Source organism: Hyposmocoma kahamanoa, unplaced genomic scaffold (genome assembly GCF_003589595.1).
Source record: "Hyposmocoma kahamanoa isolate Upper Pololo Valley unplaced genomic scaffold, ASM358959v1 76, whole genome shotgun sequence".
Lineage (NCBI taxonomy): Eukaryota > Metazoa > Arthropoda > Insecta > Lepidoptera > Cosmopterigidae > Hyposmocoma > Hyposmocoma kahamanoa.
Window position 1 is genome coordinate 8,421,312 of NW_020653900.1, and position 23,076 is coordinate 8,444,387.

General features: G+C 35.2%; 1 protein-coding gene across 1 annotated transcript; it reads right to left on the minus strand.

The window, feature by feature from the left end:
- Positions 1-44: 44 nt before the first annotated feature.
- On the minus strand, positions 45-20,112 carry LOC113232388 (protein TRC8 homolog). Its single transcript, XM_026467088.1, has 2 exons — positions 19,784-20,112; positions 45-2,091 (listed from the first exon to the last, which is right to left on the minus strand). The coding sequence occupies exons 1-2, from the start codon at positions 20,028-20,030 to the stop codon at positions 329-331; spliced, it is 2,010 nt and encodes a 669-aa protein (XP_026322873.1). The 5' UTR covers positions 20,031-20,112; the 3' UTR covers positions 45-328.
- Positions 20,113-23,076: the final 2,964 nt, after the last annotated feature.

Sequence of the window (23,076 nt, forward strand, 5' to 3'; positions counted from 1 at the left end):
AATAGCTTTATTTTATTTATCATATCCATAAACTTTTAAAACATTTTTAAATTGTATTTTTACGCCCAAATACACGATTTTTAATTTTAAATCCGAAAATGGAACATGAAAAATGGAAACCGACAAAGCATTCGATAAACCACTAAACTTAGACTAAAACGCCACAATGCAAAATGAAATCATCACACGACAGAATTTAACTCTCAAATCACAGGTATAACCGATTTACATTATTTAAAAAAACAATAACTTACTATACAAATTTTAAAAAATACCACTAGAGAATTTGCCATATTTAATCTAAGTGGTTCATGTCTTCATCAAGCAGTCATCTAACTCCCTCACCCAGCAAGAGGTCTGGGTCCTCCTCTAAAAGTAGATTCTGGTTGTTGCTGTTCTCTTCGTTCCCTGTCTCCGAATTGTTATCTTTGTTATCACTGTCTATTTTGTATAAAATATCGTGACAGAGTGGACATCTATCCTGGACGTAAAGCCACTTTCTCAAACAAACTCCGTGGAAATAATGGTTACATCGAGTGATCTTCGCAGAATGCATTTCTTGATAGCAAATTGCACAAACATCATCCAATCTATCCAACTGATCTGCAGACGCCTCTCGTAGAGAGTTAATTTTGTTCACTGCAGTACGTCGCTTCATGAACACAGACCACCCAGCTCTGGCTTCGCACCAGATGTTAAAGTAAGCGTGGATGCACATCATTACAGCGCGAATCGCTCCTCCCGATTCAAACAGTAGTATCCACGCGCCATTAAAGAATAGGAATATCCCAAAACAGAACTCTATAGTGTTCCCAAAAGCTCTTATGTAGTATACATAATCATCGAGTTGCTCCCAAAACGTGCTCCTGTATGCGTCGATCAGGAACAGCGAGTATATCATCAGACTGACTATTACTTTGACTATCACTTCTATGCTGAAGGCGCTCACAGCCAACAACCAAGTCGATATGGTGTGCTGTGACCATAAGTATACGAGTAGCGATATTGGAAAAATGATGAGGAACGCACAGACTCCCAGCGCTCGAACGTGGCGATGTGTGCTGGGATTGTGAGACGCACTCAGCGACATCAACATCGGATTGACTATATTATGCAAAAAGTGTAGCAAAGCTGTGAATAGTAAGCAAAAATTTCTGCATAATCGGATAAACCTCTTCTCTGGGTTCAGAGACGTGAGTCCGGTCTGTAGGGCAAGGATGTAGAACAATATCGCAGACACAGTTCCGATACTTTTGTCTTCTTCTTCGTCCGTGAGGAGAATCCACTGAAAGAAGTTGCCTATGTAGTGACAGAAGAAAGATATCACTGAAGTCATGCCGAGAACTGCAGTGATGGTTTCACATCCCGTTACTAGCAAAGACTTGGCCATCGAGGCGAGTGACTGAACAGCTAGTAGGGTGGAAACTTTGATTACTTCCTCTGTGTCTTCGTCGTAATTGTCCATTAGTAGTAAAATTGCGTGTTCAGCTACACGCATCACCCAAAACACTCTTAACACACACGGCACGTTTAAACGCATCCATTCGGTTTCCACCAAAGCCGATAATCCGTAATTGCTAACAAACAGTCTTCCGTGTTGATATCCAGCGTAAATAACTTGAATCACGTTATAGGCGGACGACCAAAGGACGTATTTCACGAGGAAAAGTGGTAATAGGGAGGAGAAAACCGGGGAATGGTGTAGGAGGTTTGAAGGCACTGGCAGCATGGCCATAAAAGATGGCGCCATGAAACTGAGGGACAACAGCTTTTGTACGGTTGGGTGTCGGGGGCCTAAGTGGACGTTCCTGAAGAGGACTGATAGTAGGAATTGTATGGCGAAGTTTTGAATGACTAAGATTCCAGGGCCGTCGAGGTCAAGCAGATTTTTCATGTTTAAGTTGAGGATATCCTCGAGGATGCTGGTGGAGGGTCCATCTGACGTGGATAGCGCGAGCGCTTGAATCTGCTTTATAGCTGATACATTGGTCCAATACGAGACGAAGACTATGCCCACTGACATGAGGTAGAGGTATACAATGATGAGATGCTTTGTGTAGAGTACGAATACGCAGAGTGCAGACATGCATCCTGAAATAAAAAAGAGAATACAACAATGAGATTTTTATTTCGGAAATGTTAAAAATATATGCGAGTTTACATAAGATTTTATTGAATCAAAAATGTAAAACAATAAATGCACTTTCAAATCACTGTACCGATAATAATTCCAAACTCGTGTAGCACAAAAATTAAATAACAAAAAATTGAGTTCCAATATTTGACCATTCCAATTTTAAAGAACATTTTGGTAATTTGTGACTGAGGCGACCGGGCGGGGGTCGTTAACTTACACAGAACTTGAGACATACGGAAATAGATTGACCTAACTCGATCAACGTAGAGTACGTTGAACTTTGTACGGTAGATACAAGTATGTAATAGGTAAGCAAAAAAACTTATTTACTTTTTTACAAGTTTTTATCGAGTTCTTAGGTTTTCGCGATTGTTACACATAGGAAACTATTTTTCCGGATTTAAATCGTGTATATTTGTTTTTTCAAACAAACCGACGTTTCGGGCCCTTTACAGGTCCCATGGTCATGGTTGACTGACTGATTACGCGATGTAAATCCGGAAAAATAGTTTCATTTCCTACAAGTTTTTAGTTTTTTAAACACGTCGAAAAAAGATGTGTAAAATCTGAAGTGAATTACAAAAAAAAAATGAACCAAAACAAACTTAATTTTGCGTGTAGTATAGTAAATATATAATATCATCTACCGTATTGGTTTTTTTCGACAAACTTTAAGGTTTATTGTGAGTAATACAAGTTTCTTTATGTACGAATTCATTAATTACAACATTAGTAACCTTTCTCTGCATAATTTTCATGATAACTTTATATAATTTTATGTAAGTGTCTCCGTAACCGAACGGTTACCATGCTGACCTGTCACGAAGAGGTCCCGGATTCAATTCCTTGGTCGGGAGAAATATTTGTATGGCCTACATTCATTTATCTCGTGAGTTTGAGTGTAATTTGTAGTTGTCTATGTGTGTGTCCATGTCACCCGCGACACTAGGTTTCCCTAGTGCGGGACTTTGAGAGTTTGTGTTGTTATATCAAAGTAAGGAGTATTTTTTAAAACAGACGAAACGACGAACCAACAGCAGAAGTTGATTAAGTTTATTCTGAATACGAAAAGTAGACTATCATTAAACCATTTCGTATCCCACTGCTGGGCATAAGATTTCTATAATGAGAGGGTTATATATCGCCACGCTGGGCCAATACAATGAGGACTTAACATGTTTCCAGGGGTTGTGAACCTACATACTTAACCCATTACGTGTCCTAGAAGTGCTGCGTTGTTCTCTTCCACCATTACAAAAGTATCTTTTTTTAATTTACCATAAATTGATGACATTCAAACACTGTTAATAACCAAAAAACAAAACGATGTTTTCTTCACCGTTAGCAAAAGGGATAGCTACTAAATATTCACAAATATAGGTACATAGATTTCGGACCGTCGTTGATTTCATAATTATTGGAAGGGACCGTTTTCGGGTGATTACACTTTTCGAATTTCAATGGGGTGAATCTCACCTTCAGATTTTTGTAAAACTCATTTTTCTTTCGGTTTTAAGGTACACATACAAAAGTACAAAATAATTTATTTATTTATTTAATAGTTTATTGTACAGGAAAAATACAAGTCACAAAGAATACAAGCGAAATTAAAAACAAAAGGTTCTGCTTATTTCTAATAGAAATTTCTTCCTGCAGACCTAAATACAGGACACTATAACTAAAAGAACGGGCATATGTGCACAACAAAACAAGGAAAAAAATAAATAAAAATAATATAAAAATATTAAATTGTTTTAAATTATATAAATACTTAGATAAATACATATTTTATAATATATACCTAAGATATGGATGGAATAGTAGATAAATAATGCTCTTTAACTCTCACTTTAAAAATAGCTAACGATTTACTTTCGTGAACAGTAATAGGAAGTGCATTCCAAAGTCTGACCGCATGAACAGTGAAGGAATGAGAATAGAAACCGGAATTGAAGCATGGAAAAGATAACTGGGACCTAACAAGAGAGCGACAGGGTTTATCCTGGGACCTAAGGAAGCTGAAACGCTCTTTCAGGTACCCGGGAGACACAGGGTTATGTAAAATATTGTAAAGAATGGAGACAATATGCAAATTCCTGCGGAGACGGATGGGAAGCCATTTGAGCTGACTGCGGAAATGTGAAATTCGGTCATATTTACGAAGCCCAAAGATGAACCTTATACATAGGTTTTGCAGTCGTTCAAGCTTATTTAGCAGTTCTTCAGTAGCATCCAAATAGCAGGAATCAGCATAGTCTAAGAAGGGCAAAATAAGTGTTTGGACTAAACATATCTTGGTTTTTAAAGGTAAATCGTTTTGGAGGCACTTAAGTGAGTGCAAGGAGAAATGCACTTTACGACTGACTTCATTAATATGTGGAGCCCAAACCAAATTACAATCTAAAAGCAAACCAAGATTAGTTGCAGTAGAAGCATAAGCAATAGGCGTGGAATTATACGCTATAGGTGGGACAGAATCTAGATGCAATATGCCACGCATATACCCACTTCCCACAATCATAGCCTGTGAGTTTTTGGGATTCACCAACAAACCAAAACACTAATACAATAATGTCATTAACAACATTTTAACATGTAACAAACATTTTAATTTCACTTCTTGTAACAAAATCCTTCTCATCCGAATAAGGCCATCTATCTAAATAAGTATTTTGTTAATGTCTATTAAACATTATTGTACATCAATATAATTATCATCATCACCATGATCACAGCCATCATCATAATACCATTATCATCAGTCACCATCACCATATTCAAAGTTACCATCACCACCACCGTCATCACCACCACTATCACCATCTGATTGTTACACTTAAAATAACTGTTTGATTTAAAAGTAGACAAGAATGAGAGCGACAAGAATGATATTAGAATGCATTTTTAATTGTCAAGGTCGTAGAATATTCTACATCGTTATAAAAGTGCGAGGATTTTAAAGTTCCCTTTGTCTAATTGGTGCACAATAAAGTTTATAAGACTATAACACAATATTTATTTAGACCATTGACTTACAAATAAATGGACGACGGGTCTAATACAAAAACCACGAAAAAAATGTCCCAAGTCAACCTATTCGAAATTTAAATTGTAATGTCATCGCAGTATCGCGCTGTTAGTCGAACAAATGAAGACTAAAGCGGAGTTTGGCGCTCTGTATACGATTTTAGCGTCTTACAAGTGCGGACACTTTTTAGCGCGGACCCGACGTCCATATAATTGTAAGTCAATGATTTAGACAGATTGATTTTATTACAAGCACTGAAATTAGTTTAAGTCGGTCTTTTGCAAAAAGGGGAGATGCGCAAGTTACTTCACGGTGTACACTCCAATCCGGCAGGAGCTCCTTCTCACGTGTGCGAAGGGTGAAGACGATGCGGTATGAACTTTTGTTATTAGACGATTTTTACGTGAAGTTACAGTAATAATAACAAAATTTTGAACATATTTTGTATTCCCAGGAAAACATATTTGTTTAGAATAAATTGTAAAGTTACGGTATTATTCGACGTGAAAGTTATTTAAGTTTATCCTTGATGAGAAATATAGCAATTTCCACGAGTGTCTAACGTTTTTTCTTCATTTCTTGAACTTAGGGAGGCGTGCAACCGGCTCCGATGAATGAAAAATTACCCACTCTTTTAATTTTAATTTATTACAGCGTAGTAAAATTGTCTAAGTAAACAATCAATCATATTAAATAAATGTTTAGAATTCATGTAAAAATATAAGAGATACATTTTTTGAGGTTATTTGAAAACGACCCTCTCCCGCTATGCTACCACTATAATCCTACCCCAACCCCTGAGTTACAGTTACTTCAACTTGTTCCATGAATCTCAAAAGTAATGTCAAACAGGTAAATAAACATTATATGCACCTGTAAAAACTGTCCTAAAAATAACTACCTCTTACGAAACTCATTCAAAATGAGGCAAAACTGCACATAAGACGTGAATTTTGAAGTTCAAGGTTAAGGAACCGGTCGATATTGTAAATAAATCAACTACTTAAAGGAATATAAAAACATATGTTATTACTTCCTAGGCATTTCAGGGAAGGAAATCTTTCGGAATACAATTTAAGAATGTTTATTTCAATTTATAATATTATATATATAAAGCTACACGTTTAGACTCACTTAGAAATAGAACGCATACATCCCGATATGGTGGAAAAAATTATTTATACCGTTGTACGCGGATAGGCTCCAAGGCAAACAATCGAATATGAGACCTGAATGTGGAAAATGTAAACGAGTGATCAACGGCCTGCAAAAGCTACAATACATTTTTGCGGGAGATTTTTGTGCATTTGTATGAGATACGCCCTGATCAATTTCCGTGGGAAGAAAAAAATGTTCGAAATTCAAAGAAACAAGATGGCCGCCATACAAATTTCAAAGCTTCTTATCACGGAAACTATTAGAGACAGGTAGGAGGTGCTCGAAGGAATGTCATAGAGGGTAACACTTGTCAACTCTCTGGGTTAAAAAAAATTCAAGATGGCGATTTCAAAAGGGCGGTAAACTTGCTTCGATCCGGATGAAAATTGGCATGCGAGGGTCTTTAGGAGTCCTCAATCATAATTTGTGGTCAAAAATTTCTTTTCGCCATTATTTAATATGGCTGCCGTATAAGTGTTTTATACTTAAAATTAGCTGCCACAAGAGATTTGCTTTGATTCGACTGAAAATTGGCATGTCAAGGCCACTAGAAATGCCGGATAATAATTTGTCCTCAAAATTTGTTTTTCGCCATTTTCAAATATGGCCGTCATAGAAGCGTTCGTTGAAGGCAGAAAAAAATTGCTCAGATCCCTTTGAAAATTGGCATACGGGGGTCTCGAGGAGTGCTTGATAATAATTTGTGGTCAAAATTGATTTTTCGCCATTTTTCAATATGGCTGCCATAGTTCTTAGGTTTTCGCGATTGTTACACATAGGAATTGAAACTATTTTTCCGGATTTAAATCGCGTATATTTGTTTTTTCAAACAAACCGACGTTTCGTTTCTTGTAACTATAGTGAAAAAATAGGGTGGTTTGCATTAATATTAGACATAACTGGTTGAAGACTGTACCACCTCAGTCAACCGTGACCATGGGACCTGTAAAGGGCCCGAATACTTGAAGCTTGTAAATTCACTAAAAAACACTCTGACTTGTATTCGCCGTTAAAAACAGTTAAACGAAATAATCGTAATCTGTTCAAGTTGAAATTACCTCCTTCAAAAATGAAATTGTATTCATCGGGTCCCCACTCAATGTTAATAAAAATATATAACCATCTCCCGAACAGCATAAAATGTACTCAGGATTCCAAGGCTTTTGAAAGACAATTAAAAACTCTCTTAATTGATAGGAGTTATTACAATATAACAGAATACTTTAATTATATTTTTGATGACCTTTTTTAAATGATTTAATATGAAATAATAATAGAAAATTATAATTGTATGTTTCTGTGTATAAATGTATGTAGGTAAAATTATTTCAAAAATTATATCAATTAGTATAGAGTTGAAACATAATGTGTAAATTATATAGTCCTACTAGACACCATTTTGTATGCGTGGTATCAATTAGGAAATAGTACTGTGTAATAATTTTTATCTTATTTCTAAAATGTGTATAGCGCCACTCTCTTTGCAATCACACTTACAGGGTGTCACATGTACTGTAATTTTAATATTATTAACATGTGAGTATGCAATAAACGATTGAATTGAATTGAATTGAGCATAAGCACAGCCCGTAATCTGAAACCGACCACGCGCCGCAGGCCGAGCCCGACCCCACCGTAGGTGGGGTATAGGGCTCGTTTTATATAACCTTGCTGCCTGCTATTATTGTATTTGTGACTTATGTTTACATACTAATACATAATTATTCTAATACTTTTTAATAATAATATATTTATTTAAAGCTACAACGCTATTGCTAAGGAAGATATAGAGCAGAACACCACAGGGAGCAGTTTCGGTGGAGAGCAAATTGACATGAAAGGCACCATGACGTTCAGTTCCAGTTTCTCAGCATTGAATACTTAGGAAGCTGCTAATACTTACAGTATGAACAATTAGGACATAATTTAAAATTTAGTAATAAGCACCTACATCAAACGACGACAAGTTTGCTAGTTTAAAGCGGATTACTTTTTTATGAAACCAAGTGACGGGGTGTCAATTGTGTGCCTGGTGGTGGTGGTAAGTGACATGCCTGTCGATAACAGTTGCAGTGCCGCTCACAGTTTTAAGGGAGTCACGAAACTTGTCAACGCGGAATCGCTTTGATGCGACCGTTAGCGCGCCGACGCACCAGTTGTTTCTTCTAAACCAGGATCAGCCGTCGTCGGATCGGAAATTCGCAAGTAGCAGATTCCTTGCCGACTTGTGTCATTTTCGCTCTTACGTTCATGGATATAAACATTTTCTGACCCGCTTAATGCGATTGTGCGTTAATAAGTGTGGTGACTCCCTTAATCGCAAAGATCTGAAGGGCACTACCACTGCGTCCGTTACCCTGAGACATAAGTTAACAAGTCCCATGTGCCTGTAATTTCTTCATCACCCTTACCCTTCAATACTAGAACACAGTAATGCTCACATAACTGCTTGGCGGCAGAAAAATGTAAGGTGGGCAGTAGGTACTTCCCAGTAAGGCTAGCACGACAGGGCGCGACTTGCGCGAGAACGACATAAAGAGCGCGAGATCTCTATGTGAGAATAGCAATATCTCGCGCTTTAAGTAGATGCCAAACTTATTAACGCGGAATCGTCTTGCCTGCTGCTTTTGCAAATTTAAAAAGATCTTAAATTTCAAACCTTATTGATAATGAATAATGTATTTCGCTACCCATAGCAGATATCCGCTTAGATGGGAACAGTGGAAATATCGCGTACCCACTCGGATTTCGCTACCCACCGCTGTAGTGAATAACGCGTATATCTGGGGCCTTATTAGTGTAAGTTGACAAAAATATGTAAATTAACTATCGCGTTTGCGTTAAGATTTTAATTTAAACCTTATAAATATGCAATTAAGATCTAAATAAAAATCTTAGCGCAAACGCGGTAGTTATCATTTCAAATATTACAAATTACACTCGGGTCTCTGAACAGGCCTTTATATGATTATATGATGCTTATTGTATACTTAGTGATAAGATGTCAGCCGTTTACGTTTACAACCTTTTTTTTTTTTAACTGCAAATATAAGCGCTAAATAAACGCTGAGTACAATTTAAAAAAAAATTGGCGAACGGTATGTCTTAGAGCTGTGCCCAAATGTAAACAAAGCTAGTCGGTATTTTAACCAGCTCAAGCTTATATTTTAACTGAGCACAGACAATATTGATTGTGTATTTAATTTTATGTGTGTTTGTTTAAGTACAAATTTCTGTGAATTTTCAAACTAATCATATAAAATATATCGTAAAAATCTTCATTGGAGAAGTTACGAAACATCGTACTGGTAATTATGAAGACACCAATTCGGGTAGCTGCCTTGGTAACCTTTACAACGCTTAAAGGCAGGTGTCACAGATTGCACGATACACAATAATTTATTAAAAAGTTTCGTTTATTTTAAATAAAAATGTATAGCGTCTCGTGTCACAATTCATAGACACGAGTCTTTACTTAATAATTATATTTCGTACTAAATAAACATCTAATTTTAGAAGATGGAATTGGGTATGGTAATAACTACACTTATTTCAATTTGTTGCAGAAGTGGTGGAGGTAACCAAGTCACTTCATTCTAGATACAGAACGATAACTTAAATCGTATCCTACATCTTGTAGAAACTAGTAGGATTGCTGGGTTTAGTTATCAGGTCTTAAAACTTTAAATCATTAGATCTATTGCAAGAACCGTAGATACGTATTTTATATAATACGTCTCAAGTAGATGAGTGAACAAAGGTTATGTTTTGGGATAATGCAATCATTGTTATTATGATCATCGAATATATAACCTAAATAAAAATGAAATAAGGGCCATCAATCCCTGGCAACTCATCAGTCAAATGGTACTGATATCACTTGTAAATATCAACTCTCGTTTGCGCTGAAATAACAAATTAGGAAGCTGAAATAGTACAGCGCCAACAGCTGACCTGTGTGTACGTCTCGTTTGTCGGTAATTAAATATTAAATTATGTAATTTTTCAATTGTCGTCCATTGTAGCAAAGCTCTAGTTAAACTGGTCGTTTGAAGCGATCGAATTCGGGCTGGCCAATCGGAGCGCGGTTGTCACCATAATGATATGGCAGAAGGTTTTCAAACAAATTAAAAGACATTTCGTCTCTATCTCTAGTTACATACTTACTCGGTGATGGTTACGATACTCTCTTGGGAAATGGCGCCGAAACTGGATTCATATGAGACAACAAAATAATTGGCTAAAAGAATATAGTGCATACTTCTTATCAGCAAAAATATAATAATGTATACTTTTAGTGCAAAATAAGAGTAACTGGACTGCAATAATAAAAACCTAAGAAAAACAATGCGTTAACTTTGCACCATAAACGAGTGAGCAGTGTAAAATTATTCAGTGTTGCGAAAGTGAGACCGTGCAAAAAGCAGCTTGGCCGTTTAGAATAACTTAGCGAACCTTGGCCTAGTAAGGTTTAAAAAATTCATATCAAACTAAACTGATTTTGTTCAATGAATCATGCAAGTATATTAGCTTCTTATCATTACTCGATTATGGAGTATCCAAAAATAAGTATAATAATGTCTACGATATAGCCACACCCATAAGGATGTTTACATGGAACTTCTGATATGCCATTTGATTGTGCAAAAGTAGAATAGGTATATTTTTAAGTGGTATCCCATCGAAGAGAAAAAAATGTATATTAATAAAAAATTGCCAAAAAACGCCAACATAACGAATATGTTGCATATGAAACCAAATACTCCCGTAACTTAAAATAGTGGAATTGAGAAAACACAATTTGAAAATAAAAAGAAAAATTGAATAGATTTTATTGGAGTAATGTGATTAGCGTATTTTTATTCATACATAATCTATAATAATTGTCCTAATAACTCTATGATACTATAATAATTGTCCATTTATAAACGAGAATATAAATATATATATATTGGTTTCATTAGGTTTTTCCCAATTCCACAATTTTGAGTTACGACAATATTTGGGTTCGATATTATATATAAAACACATGTTTTCATTTTCACATTTCCGTAAGCTCCCAAGAACACTCTTGAGATAAAAAAGAGACGATTTTCTAGAATTTCATTGTGGTTTCATAAATTTTGTTCATATGAAAATAGAGTAAACATAAAGCCATATTTATGATTTGGAGAACACATGGGTATTTGCTCGGACGCGCGATACAATTTCGCAATAGACGTAATCCTTGACCCGGCAGCGAGACATATGGTTTATAAAAAGTATACTGAAATTAAGTAAAGTAGCTAGCAGTATTTAGAGTCCGTGTCTGCCTGTTTTCTGTACCGTCTTTCGGAAGTAGCTCATTAGTGTTCAACCTCTTTTGTTGCCGCGGGTTTCACACGATCAAGGCCACTTGGCGGTGGATCCAATCGCATATTTTGTGATAGATGATATACTAGCACCCGTAACGCAATCATCATCAAATAATATATAAGAGGAATGGTAGAATTTAGCGTTTTGTCCTTTTTTTCAAACGCAATTGTCAGACTTAGCTCACTTTACTTTGTAACTTACTCTCGATATTATAAAATTATTAACACAAAGATCGAATTCTGTGTGATCCAACACTGTCTTAACTGCCTCTGTGGCCGAACGGTTACCATGCCGGACTGCCATGCAGAGGGCTTTCCTAGTGCGGGGCTATGTTAAGTGTGAGCGTTATTATTATTATTATGTGATCAATATGTGCTTGTTACAAATAACTGTTTTTATCGACTTTTTACCGTAGCGCCATCTGTGACAAATCTATGAGTTTTTCTTCATTCAACCAGGTACCTTTACAGCTACCAGCGGCTAACTAGAGATAACGCTTTAATAAACTCAATGTTAGCGTAGTATAAAATATTTGCACTAATTTTAGGAAATGTACATTAGGTCTCCAAAGAATACTCTTTTCAAATAGGAGGATATAACATCTTGACGGTAGGTATCAAGAAGCGTGATGATTTAAAGGCTGTTCAAACCAAAATTATAGAGAAAGTATTACGTGTTTAAGTGAGATGAATAATTGTCACCCATCACCGGTCGCTTGATTTAAGAGAACGATTACTATGCTCATATATTAACTGCCTTGTAAACATTACAATATCATATTAATGAACTTTGTACACAGTAAAATACTCTTTACACACTTCGTAGTACGGTCGGCAATTGGTGGGTACGTTGGTACGAATGTCACTTGAAGTTTAAAATTTTAATAATTGTTATTTCTGTAATCAGTATTCTTATGTAATGAATAATGAATCCTTTTATTTACGTAACAAGTCGTCGATCCCTGTATGTTACGGTGTCTTCAACGGCGAATAATAATCACCAGTTGTAGGCTGAAAATTAGCAAACTGCCAAGGCTTTTACCTTTTGTTTGACATAGTTTTAAGCCATTGACTTACAATTATATGGACGTCGGGTCCGCGCTAAAAAGTGTCCGCACTTGTAAGGCGCTAAAATCGTATACAGAGCGCCAAACTCCGCTTTAGTCTTCATTTGTTCGACTGACAGCGCGATACTGCGATGACATTACAATTTAAATTTCGAATAGGTTGACTTGGGACATTTTTTTCGTGGTTTTTGTATTAGACCCGTCGTCCATTTATTTGTAAGTCAATGTTTTAAGCAATTATTTTAAATGTAGTGTTTTGGGTTGAAAAATAAAATCTTTTTATTTTATTTTGATAAATTAAATTTATCTATACTAAAAACTCTAGGTAGTGGTTATTAAGGAAATTTACGATAGTGGCTTACAGAATAAACGCTTGCACGAGATCGCTCAACTGTGCGCTTCCAAAGCTGAAAATCGTTTATTAAACTTTGCACGTGTTTAAGAATCATCGCGAAATCTTGGTTGACTTTTTTCTCTTTTTAAGTAAAATAGGTGAACTTTTGGCGACTATTTCACCTAAATGTTAAGCGACGATGTTACGCGTTTGATCAGCAAATGCCTATTTACTCATGCCTTGCATAGTCTAGTAATAATAACGAATTTAGGGTTATGTTGGGACTGCCGTGGCGTTGCAGTGCTTCGGGAATGTTTGCGGAGGCGCACATGAGAAGACGCGGCAGCACCAACGGACTCCCGAGTGTGTTCATAGACCAATGGGACTCCCCAGTGTTCCAGGATTGGGTGCAGCTCCATACCAGGATATAGAGGAGAACTACTCTATTAGCCTACTAATACTAGTACTAAGATAATTTGTTACTAACACTACAAGATTTCGATATAAATGGTATATTATTATTATTATATTATTATTATTATAGTCCTAAATTGTAGGTTACGGGAAATACAGGCGCTAGTGTATTATTCCTTTGCCATACGCACCAAGAGGAATAAATAAAAGTGCTTCATAGGAATTTTGTGGTAAGTAAGTGACATAACGATGAGAGTGTTTTCTTGGATTCTCTGCCCTTAACCTGAAATCAAAATTTTTACCAACACTGTGCTGTCCTTAAATTTCTAACAATTTATCTATGTATTATTAAGGAGCACAGCAATAACTATAAGTCTTAGAAACATGAAATCTCGGAACTAAGTTACTTTTATTTAATGTCGGCACACTAAGAACATAATATACGTTTCGAAATTCAATTCCTCGAGAGGGTGAAAAGTGTGAAATTATTTGTATGAAATGAACGTATTCCTTGAACTTATAAAGATAAAACTTAGTGTAAATAATCTACAATGCAAAAGGTAAAAGATTGATATGATTTTTTCATACCACTCTTTAAATATGGATTAAATGGGGTATTAAAGTTTGTGTAGAAACTTTAACGCGTGGTGCGATTTGTTTCAAAATTTGTTTGGATACTTTACATGCAAAATAAACAAACATTTGTTTCCGGGTTTACCAAAACAAGGGCACGACAGTTTATACTACTACGCGACGCCATTATCGAATTATAACTATCGGTCAACACAAGCAACATGTATTTACATTTTAGCGAATAATTTAAGCATTACGTCTTACGTCTGCGTGGACGGAGTCGCGGGTAAAAGCTATTATTTATATTTTTCATTTGTTTTCGTAGTATACGAGAACAATACATGCAAACATTTACGAGGACGACTTCAATTTGTCTGCAATCAAAATTATTAATTTTTCACACTTTCGTATTAACTGGTCATGCAGGAGATAAAACTTCAAATGTATTCCATTATAATTTTTATTTTCGTTAAGATATTGATCTTACCAAAAATTATTTGATTATATATGAAAGAGCTAAATAATTAAGAAATTAAAAATCTAAACTATGATAACATAAAAAAACGTTTGAAAAAACAAATATACGCGATTTGAATGTGGAAAAATCGTTTCATTTCCTATGTGTAATAATCGCGAAAACCTAAGAACTCGAAACATTAAAAATTTTAGATTTTCTTGAATACTTTCAAAAAGTTTAAAATAATATTATAAATGCAAAAGTAACTCTGTCTGTCACCTCTGTTAACCGCAAAATTTTATGAATTTTGATATAGAAATAGACGAGACCTAAGAGAAGGACATAGGCTACTTTTGTCACAAAAAAAAACTAAGAATCTGTACAACCTCAAATGGCTTTGATTAATTCCGCATAATAGTGAGTGTTGAATTTGGAGAAAATATATATAGTAAAATTGAGGATAGACACTGATCACTATAAGGTGAGAAAACAAGATTCCTAAAAATTTTCACGATAGAAAAAAATACAAAGTTACCTCGAAATTTTACAAGAAAACCGCTGTATTCAATAGGTACTTTACATATACCAATGATTTCTTTTTTATAGTAAGTGAACTAAATAGAATACGTATACTATACGATGTACATTTTTCAAATGGCTTTAATTTCGTTTGTAAAATAAAATAAATTCTGAAATAAAGCCAGTGTCCCTGCCGCTCGACTTAAGCAAAATGAACCGTATTAGTAGGGGAAAAAATGCAATTCGAGCTGAGGTAGGATTGACTCTTGAAGGGAATGAAATAGGCGATGAAATTTTGTATGGAGAATCAACCATTTCTCAAGTAAGTACTGTACGAAGTCGCGGGCACCAACAAGTAATTTACAAACAAGATTATTAAGATACAAAATAATCAAGTGATGACTGTCATAAAACATCAATTCAGATGATCAAATATATTTTTTTATGAATTCACCACATCGTTAGAAAAAGTTGATTGACCCATAAGATCTAAAAAATTAAACAATACGGAAGATTCAAAACGAAGTCATTGTGTGTAAATCACAGATTGACAACGTCGCTCTTCTATTGATTCAAGTCAAGTATATGCTATCGACTTTAAAACGTTATTGCATTAAATTGAGTGTGATTTTTTTTATATAACACGTGGCAGCTTGCTTTAGCTAGAATTTAATAATGAAGCCTACCTAGTGAGGTATATAATTTATAGAATAATTTGTTTTGCTACTTCAAAATATGTTGTGTGTACAATAATTTCCAAATCAATAATTTAATATTTAATAAACATGAAAGGAAACAATATCGACGCTAACTTTCAAATATTTTCTGAAAATTATTGTGGGATATGGATACAAAGATCGATTCGAACCGACATCTTCTAGCATACCGTGCCAGACGCTATACCAACTAAAAGACGACGACGACGAAAAAAAAAGAAGACCTCGGTTCGAATCCGGCCGGATCGAAGGAATTTTTTCTGAGTGTTCGATCTTTGTATTAATAATTATTACAAACTAGTGGAGTAATAACCTTTTATGTCCGTTTCAGTCTGGCTTTCGTTCATCTCATAGCACTGTTGGAGCATTACTGAACATTACGGAAGACATACGTCGTGCTATGGATGATACGAGTCTCACTGTCATTGCTCTCTTGGATTTCAGCAACTCATACTATTCTGTTGACTTTGACATTCTTCTTGGTGCCCTTCAGGCAGTTAATATCCCCTCTTCTGTTTGAAGTTGGTTCTCTTCTTATCTTTTCGGTCGCCAGCAGTGCGTGAAAATCATTGATGACTCGTCATCTTGGTCTAACTTAACTGCTGGTGTGCCCCTAGGCGGCGTACTCTGTCCCTAACTTTTTTCCATTTTCATCAATAATATTTCCCGTGTCATTTCTTCTCTATTCCATCTATATGCTGACGATCTTCAACTCTATCGTAACTTTGAGGTAGGCGAGGTATCCGAAGCAATTGCGGCCATTTTGATTTTGATTTTGTTATGGGCTAAATCTTTTGGCCTTTCAGTTAATCCCGCTAAGTCTCAAGCCATAATTGTAGGCAGTAGCTGATTAAGGTGCAAGTTGGATTGGTCATTGGTACCTGCGTTAGTATATGATGAAACTCCCATTGCATAACTGACAAAGCAAAAAATCTAGGGCTAACAATGGACTGCACATTGTCTTGGACTTTTCATGTCAGTTTAGCAGATGAATGCACTTCTCATTTCACTCTGTCAAACAATTCCAATACCTTCTCCCTTTTCATACCAAAATTATGCTTGCACAAACCCTTCTACTCCCCATACTAGACTATGTCAACGTTTGTTAATTAGATGTGACCGAATAGCTTATGAATAAACTAGAGCGCCTACAAAACTTGGCTATCCAATTTATTTTCGGTTTCCGTAAGTTCGACCGCGTTTCCGAATTTCGCGCTCGGTTAAAACGGCTCCCAATTCGCCTCCGCCGTGATGTGCATATCCTGTCCGCTCTTTTTAATATACTTCATAACGCCAATTCCCCTTCCTAACTTCGCTCCCGGTTCCAGTGCATCACTAAGATACTCGTTCGTCCTAACTGTAAAACAAACTCCGTTCTTTCTCGTGCAACGCAGTTGTGGAACAGACTCCCTTCCCATATCCAGTCTAGTCTGTCTAATTCTTTCAAGAAAAGGTTGAAAGCGCACGTTTTTGCTGAAGTCTCTTAGTAATCATCTTACTGTATTTTTTTACATACTTATTTATGTATATATGTACAAGTGTACCTATGGTATATATTACATTATTTGTAATATAATATGTATGTATATTAATGCTATTTACTATGAATCATTTCAATACTTATGTCAGTAATGGTATTTTTTTAATGCTTTATTTATGTACTTTATTATATTTCTTCTGCACTCTCTCTTGCACGCTATTGTCCGCTTATAACCTTAGCTCTCACTACCCTGGGGTGGCTGGAAGAGATCTCTTTTAGAGTTCTGTTAATCTAATATTTCTGTTGTATTTATTTGGTGCAATAAAGAATATATATTATATATATGTAATTTCACATAAAAAATAATTGGATATCAATGCAATAAAAAATTCAATACTATGAATAGCGACATCTCTATGTAAAGGTATCTAACTAGGTGACGAAATACTTAAGATTTCTCATAGATGGCGCTACGGCTAAATGTCATTCAAAAAACCAAATACAACGACACAACAACAAACACATAGAAGAATTTGTGAGATCCGCTGTTTTGTTCTGTGGCTTAGTTGGTCTGGCACGGTAAGCTACAAGACGTCGGTTCGAACTCGGCCGGATCAAAGGAATTTTTTCTGAGTGTTCGATCTTTGTATTAATAATTATAACAAACTAGTCTCCACTAGTTATTCCTAATTTCACATAAAAAATAATTGAATATCAATTGAATAAAAATTTAAACAATTGTGTTGTTTTTAATTGTATTGTGCTACATTTTAGATACAATAATGCATGTTAACTATTAAATTGTAATTGTAAGCGTGAGCTATGGTAGCCTAATGGTTTGACCTACCGCTTCTCACATACAATATCGTGGGTTCGAATTTGGGTTTGCACCTCTGAGTTCTACAGAATTTATGTGCAAAACTTAATTTGAAATTTACTGTTAAGGAAAACATTGTCAGTGTGTGAAGTTCCCAAACAGCATAGGGCCCACAAAAGAACTATAATACAAGCCCTCTCCTTGCGAGAGGGGGCTCGTGAGATTTGATTGTACACTTATTATTTGAAGTTTAGGTAGTTACATTCTTTCATTACGATTTGTGCCTATGGGACTATACATATAAGCTATCTATTTAATTGCAAGTAAAAATATATATTTATTTTGAATTGATTTTACAGCTTTAATTTTTAATTACTCTGAAATTGCAGAGATAGAGATATTATCCACACCATTATTTGAGGTTCAGATAAATATACTCTTTTATTCCAATCTCTGCTAATATACACATTGTACTATTATACCATAGTGTACTAAAACTATTTTAAGCTATTTTGCAACCCAATCTGAAGGTAAATAATGGAAAAAATGCACTTAAACTTTTAAACAATAAAATGGTTATTGATTTTCATACATCTCTACTTGAACATACCTAAATAGTATTCCTACATTCTGGTATTGATTTTAAGATAGCTTATCCTACTACAACAATAATGGACAAATATACAACTCTGACAAAAATGAATAATATTTAATCATGTCATAGAGCATGAATCTCTGAATCAAATTATGTAAATGATGTTTTTTCATTAAAATTGTAAGTTATATTTAATTGTGATAAAGTGGACAATATATGAAAAGTCATGGTTATGTTACATTGTTTACTATATAGTTTCATATTAATATGTGATGATTTGTTGTATTTTCTACTATATTGCTGATAAAAAGTTAAGGATGTATGCAAAATACTGATTTCTGCTCATGAGAAACATTTCGAAATCTCTAGGCAAAGATCATTTTTAACGAGACTGTTTAGTGTATTATTGGCAAAGTTGAAGCCTTCCCAGTCCCTACAATAAATTTTTGATCATAATAAAAAAAAATATTTAAAATGTGATCTAGGGCCCTTAAACTTTATTGATTGACAACAACAAGCAAACTTCGGATGGTAGCTACTGACTGCCATTGCCCACATGCAAAAACAACTCTTATGATGGTAATGTGGCAATTTTGCTGAAAATGTATACGCCACCACCTTATAACAGTGGCAGGGTATGGAATTCTCTATTTAATACTAGAGTAATAAATTAAATTGTGAAGGTGTTATTCAGGATGTGTAACAAAGTTATAAAAATTTTGGATTTAAATAGGTTTAAAAAAGAAATCCAACTTAGAATGTCTGTAATATAAGTGAATAATTACTGAGCCACTCACACTGTCATTGAATGGTCAATTAAAAATAATAAATAAAATGTTGCATTCACTGCCATGTTTTACATTTTAATATAAATCAACTGAATTCATTATAATTAAGTTATTTATAAAATAATAAAACTATGCATTGCTTGCCTTTTAAAGTTTGAAGCCATGATATTGATAGACATTGAAGATAGATAAAGGAATATATTAAAATCAAAAACATAGTGACACTGTATCTGTAAAGAGCAAACACAGAGCGATTTCGAAACCCTCAGTTGAGAAATGAACGGGCTGACTAGGCAGTTACGTTGCAGAATCATTTGCTAATTAAAAAATAAGAAAATTTACTAACCCAAACAACAAATCAGGAACTTGAGGAGTGTAAAGAAAAACGCGTTGTAAAAATTGGCGTCGTAGTAATTGGTCTCCGAGTCTGTTATATCGACGTGGTCATCCGTCACGTTGCTCAGTGAAGGAACGTCCTCTCCATTTGACACCGGTAGTCCAAGGCTGACTTTCAAGAACTCATCCACCACAAACAGAGGCGGCACCCTCAGAAGCACCTCCACAAGGGCTAGCGCCTTCGACCTCAGCGACATAATTCATTTATGCGACACTTGACGCACGGCAACACTGACAATTTAGTAACAACAGCCGAAACGACCAATGGCCGGCGGCTCGGTAGATTGTTGATTTTTGTATTTATGATATATTTGATGTCGTAATGAAAATACTAAAATATGACTGAAATTTTTGCGATAATAAAAATTTGACAATTTGACACTACAAATTTAGAAGTTGCTATAATGAAAATAAAATCCTACCCTTACTACAACTACAGTAACTTTTTATTCTTTTATACTAGAAGACAAAAAATGTTACTATTATAATGGTCAGATAGATCAAAAGCGCTATTGAAATTAGAAATGAAATTATTTGTAATGATGTATTTATACATCATTATAAATAGAGCAAATAACTAATTTGTCAATTCAAATCACTGCAGTTGACGCAGTCTTCACATTTTTTAAATAGCAACTCTTTCTACACGTTTCACAATGCCATCTTCCAAAAAATTTACCAATGTAGTAGAAAAATACAAATCCAGCTGTTGAAAAAATTATTTTCTTAATTAATTATTAGTCTCTTCATATACTTTTTTTAATAATTTGCGGATAAAGTGAAAATTTCATGATGAAAATGAAGCCTCAAAAAGCGCTAAATGCGAAATCCCAATTTGAGTTTTTTGAAGTAAAAATGTATACCTCCTTTCTCTAACTTATAAGAAGACAGCCTTCTCGTAATTCGTGCCGTCTACTACGATCTTGCATTCTTTTTACTTTAACTTTTACAATGTCGTCCACCCATCTCGTTCTAGTACGTCCCGGAATGCTTCCGATCAATTGCAAATTTATATAGTACCTAACCAAATTTGCGTAATTAAAATTAGTTTCTTGTTAAAGCTATTTGTTTTGATAATTTGTTTTACCAGCAATTTTTAACACATTCTGATCATTTTGTTATACCCTGTATACGATTAAACTTATCTCCATTAGCGTTTAAAATATTGAATTAGTTTTAGTTACGCGGGGCGCACTATAAGTTTCGCGGAATGAATAAGAAAAAAATACTATAAATGGTCAGAAATGAATTTATTATTTATCAAAATATTCTCCTTTAGCGTCAATGCAGTTTTTCATGCGAATAAACCAATATTGAAAACATATAAGCCACTCCTCCGTGACTATCTCTGAAACATATTTTTCATACTCTTCGACAGCCTCTTCAGTTGATGAAAATCGTTGACCGCGTAACTGGTTCTTAATTTTTGGTAATATATAAAGGTCAGAAGGTGCCAGGTCGGGATTGTACGCGGGATGGCTTATAACGTCAACGTTGTTCACCTTCAAAAATTCATGTCTGTCTGGCCGTGTGAGAACTGGCATTATCGTGGTGCAAAATGATACGGCGTTTACGGTTATTTTTACGGAGTTTGTCAATAACTTCCAGCAAACAAATGGTCGTGTACCAATCACTATTCACGGTACTACGATTCTCTAAAGCAACAGTAGCCACGTGTCCAGTTTTATTAAAAAAATAAGCAATTATCCGCTTAGAGGCACTTTGCACGCGCGCCACTTTGGTTGGTTTCGGCTCATCTTGAAAGACTTTTTACGCTCGATTGCTGCTTTGTTTTGGGATCGTAACTATAAATCTATGTTTCATCACCTGTTACTATGTCCCACACCAAATTTGACGCCCCTTCGTTGAATCTGATAAACATGGCATTGCACCAAGTGACGCGATTCGTTTTTTAAGCCTCAGTCAAATTGTGTGGGATCCACCGAGAGCACAGCTTTTTCAAACTCAAATATTTGTGTAGTACCTACCTATTGATTGTATTTGACTCATGCCTATGCCTAAAAATGCCCGAATCTCATGGTATGTCACATGCCTGTCTGTTTTGATCATACGGAGCACAGCATCGATGTTTTTGTTGTTCACAGCAGTGGACAAGCGACCATCACGAGATTCGTCACTGAGATTCACACTACCGCGTTTCAATTCTGCAAACCAGCTATAAATAGTCGTCTTGCATGGTGCTTCATCGCCAAAGGCAGTTTGAAGCCGAGTTATGCTCCGCTGAATTGTTAAATTACACTTAAAGTCGTAGAAAATTATACTACGAAAATTTTCACCAGTTAAATCCATGGTGATGTAGACAACCAATTTCTAAAATGACGCCACAGTGTAACAACAGGTGACAGTTAGATGATACAAACTGTATTCTACAGCCAAAGAGTTCCATTTTCAAATGTTGTAATAACTTTTTAAAAATAGTTTATGTAAGTGGCCAGTTCCGGAAACTTATAGTGCGCCCTATGTAATAAAATAAAGTCAAAAATAGACAGCGACCCAGACATTTACCAACATATTACGAACTATGCAAACATTTGTAGATTATACCTATTCATAAGTTCGCTATGGAGCTTTCCCGCGAGCTTCTCACAATAACAATTTTAATTTCCCTCTGAACGTGAAGCCTTACGGGAAGCCACAAAAATCGAATCGATAAGAATGAACTTTCGCCGGCAATCGTCGAGTTACGAGCTTTCGGTTTGTAGGGGCATAGATTATTTTATAGTTTAGAAGAAGTAAAATAGATGGTCTTGCCCACTTTTAAGGTTTTTTTATGATACTAAGTGATGGGACGAACAAGAGGTGCGCCTGGTTATTAGCGACACGCCTGTTATGTCCATAGCAGTTGCAGTGCCAATCAACGCTTTAAGATCTGACGGGCACTGCCACTGTGCCCATCACCCGAAATATACGTAGTTTATTCGTAGTTAGTATGTACACATGGTATTCCCACAATTCAAACCGTACGTTCCTTGGTTACGTAAGTAATAAATTTGAAAAGATTATTATTGCTATGAGAGTTTTTTACATTTAATTTTGTCCACATCTCACCAAATGACGATATAGATAAAGAAGGACCATATTTGTCTTGAAAGTGCTTATTGACTCAACATTAGAAGTTTTGTGAAACAACAACGCTATATTCTTTTTAAATTGGTTTTATTACCGTATTCTTTTTCAATAGTTTCATTATTTAACTAAATAGGTATAACTAAGAAGTATAGG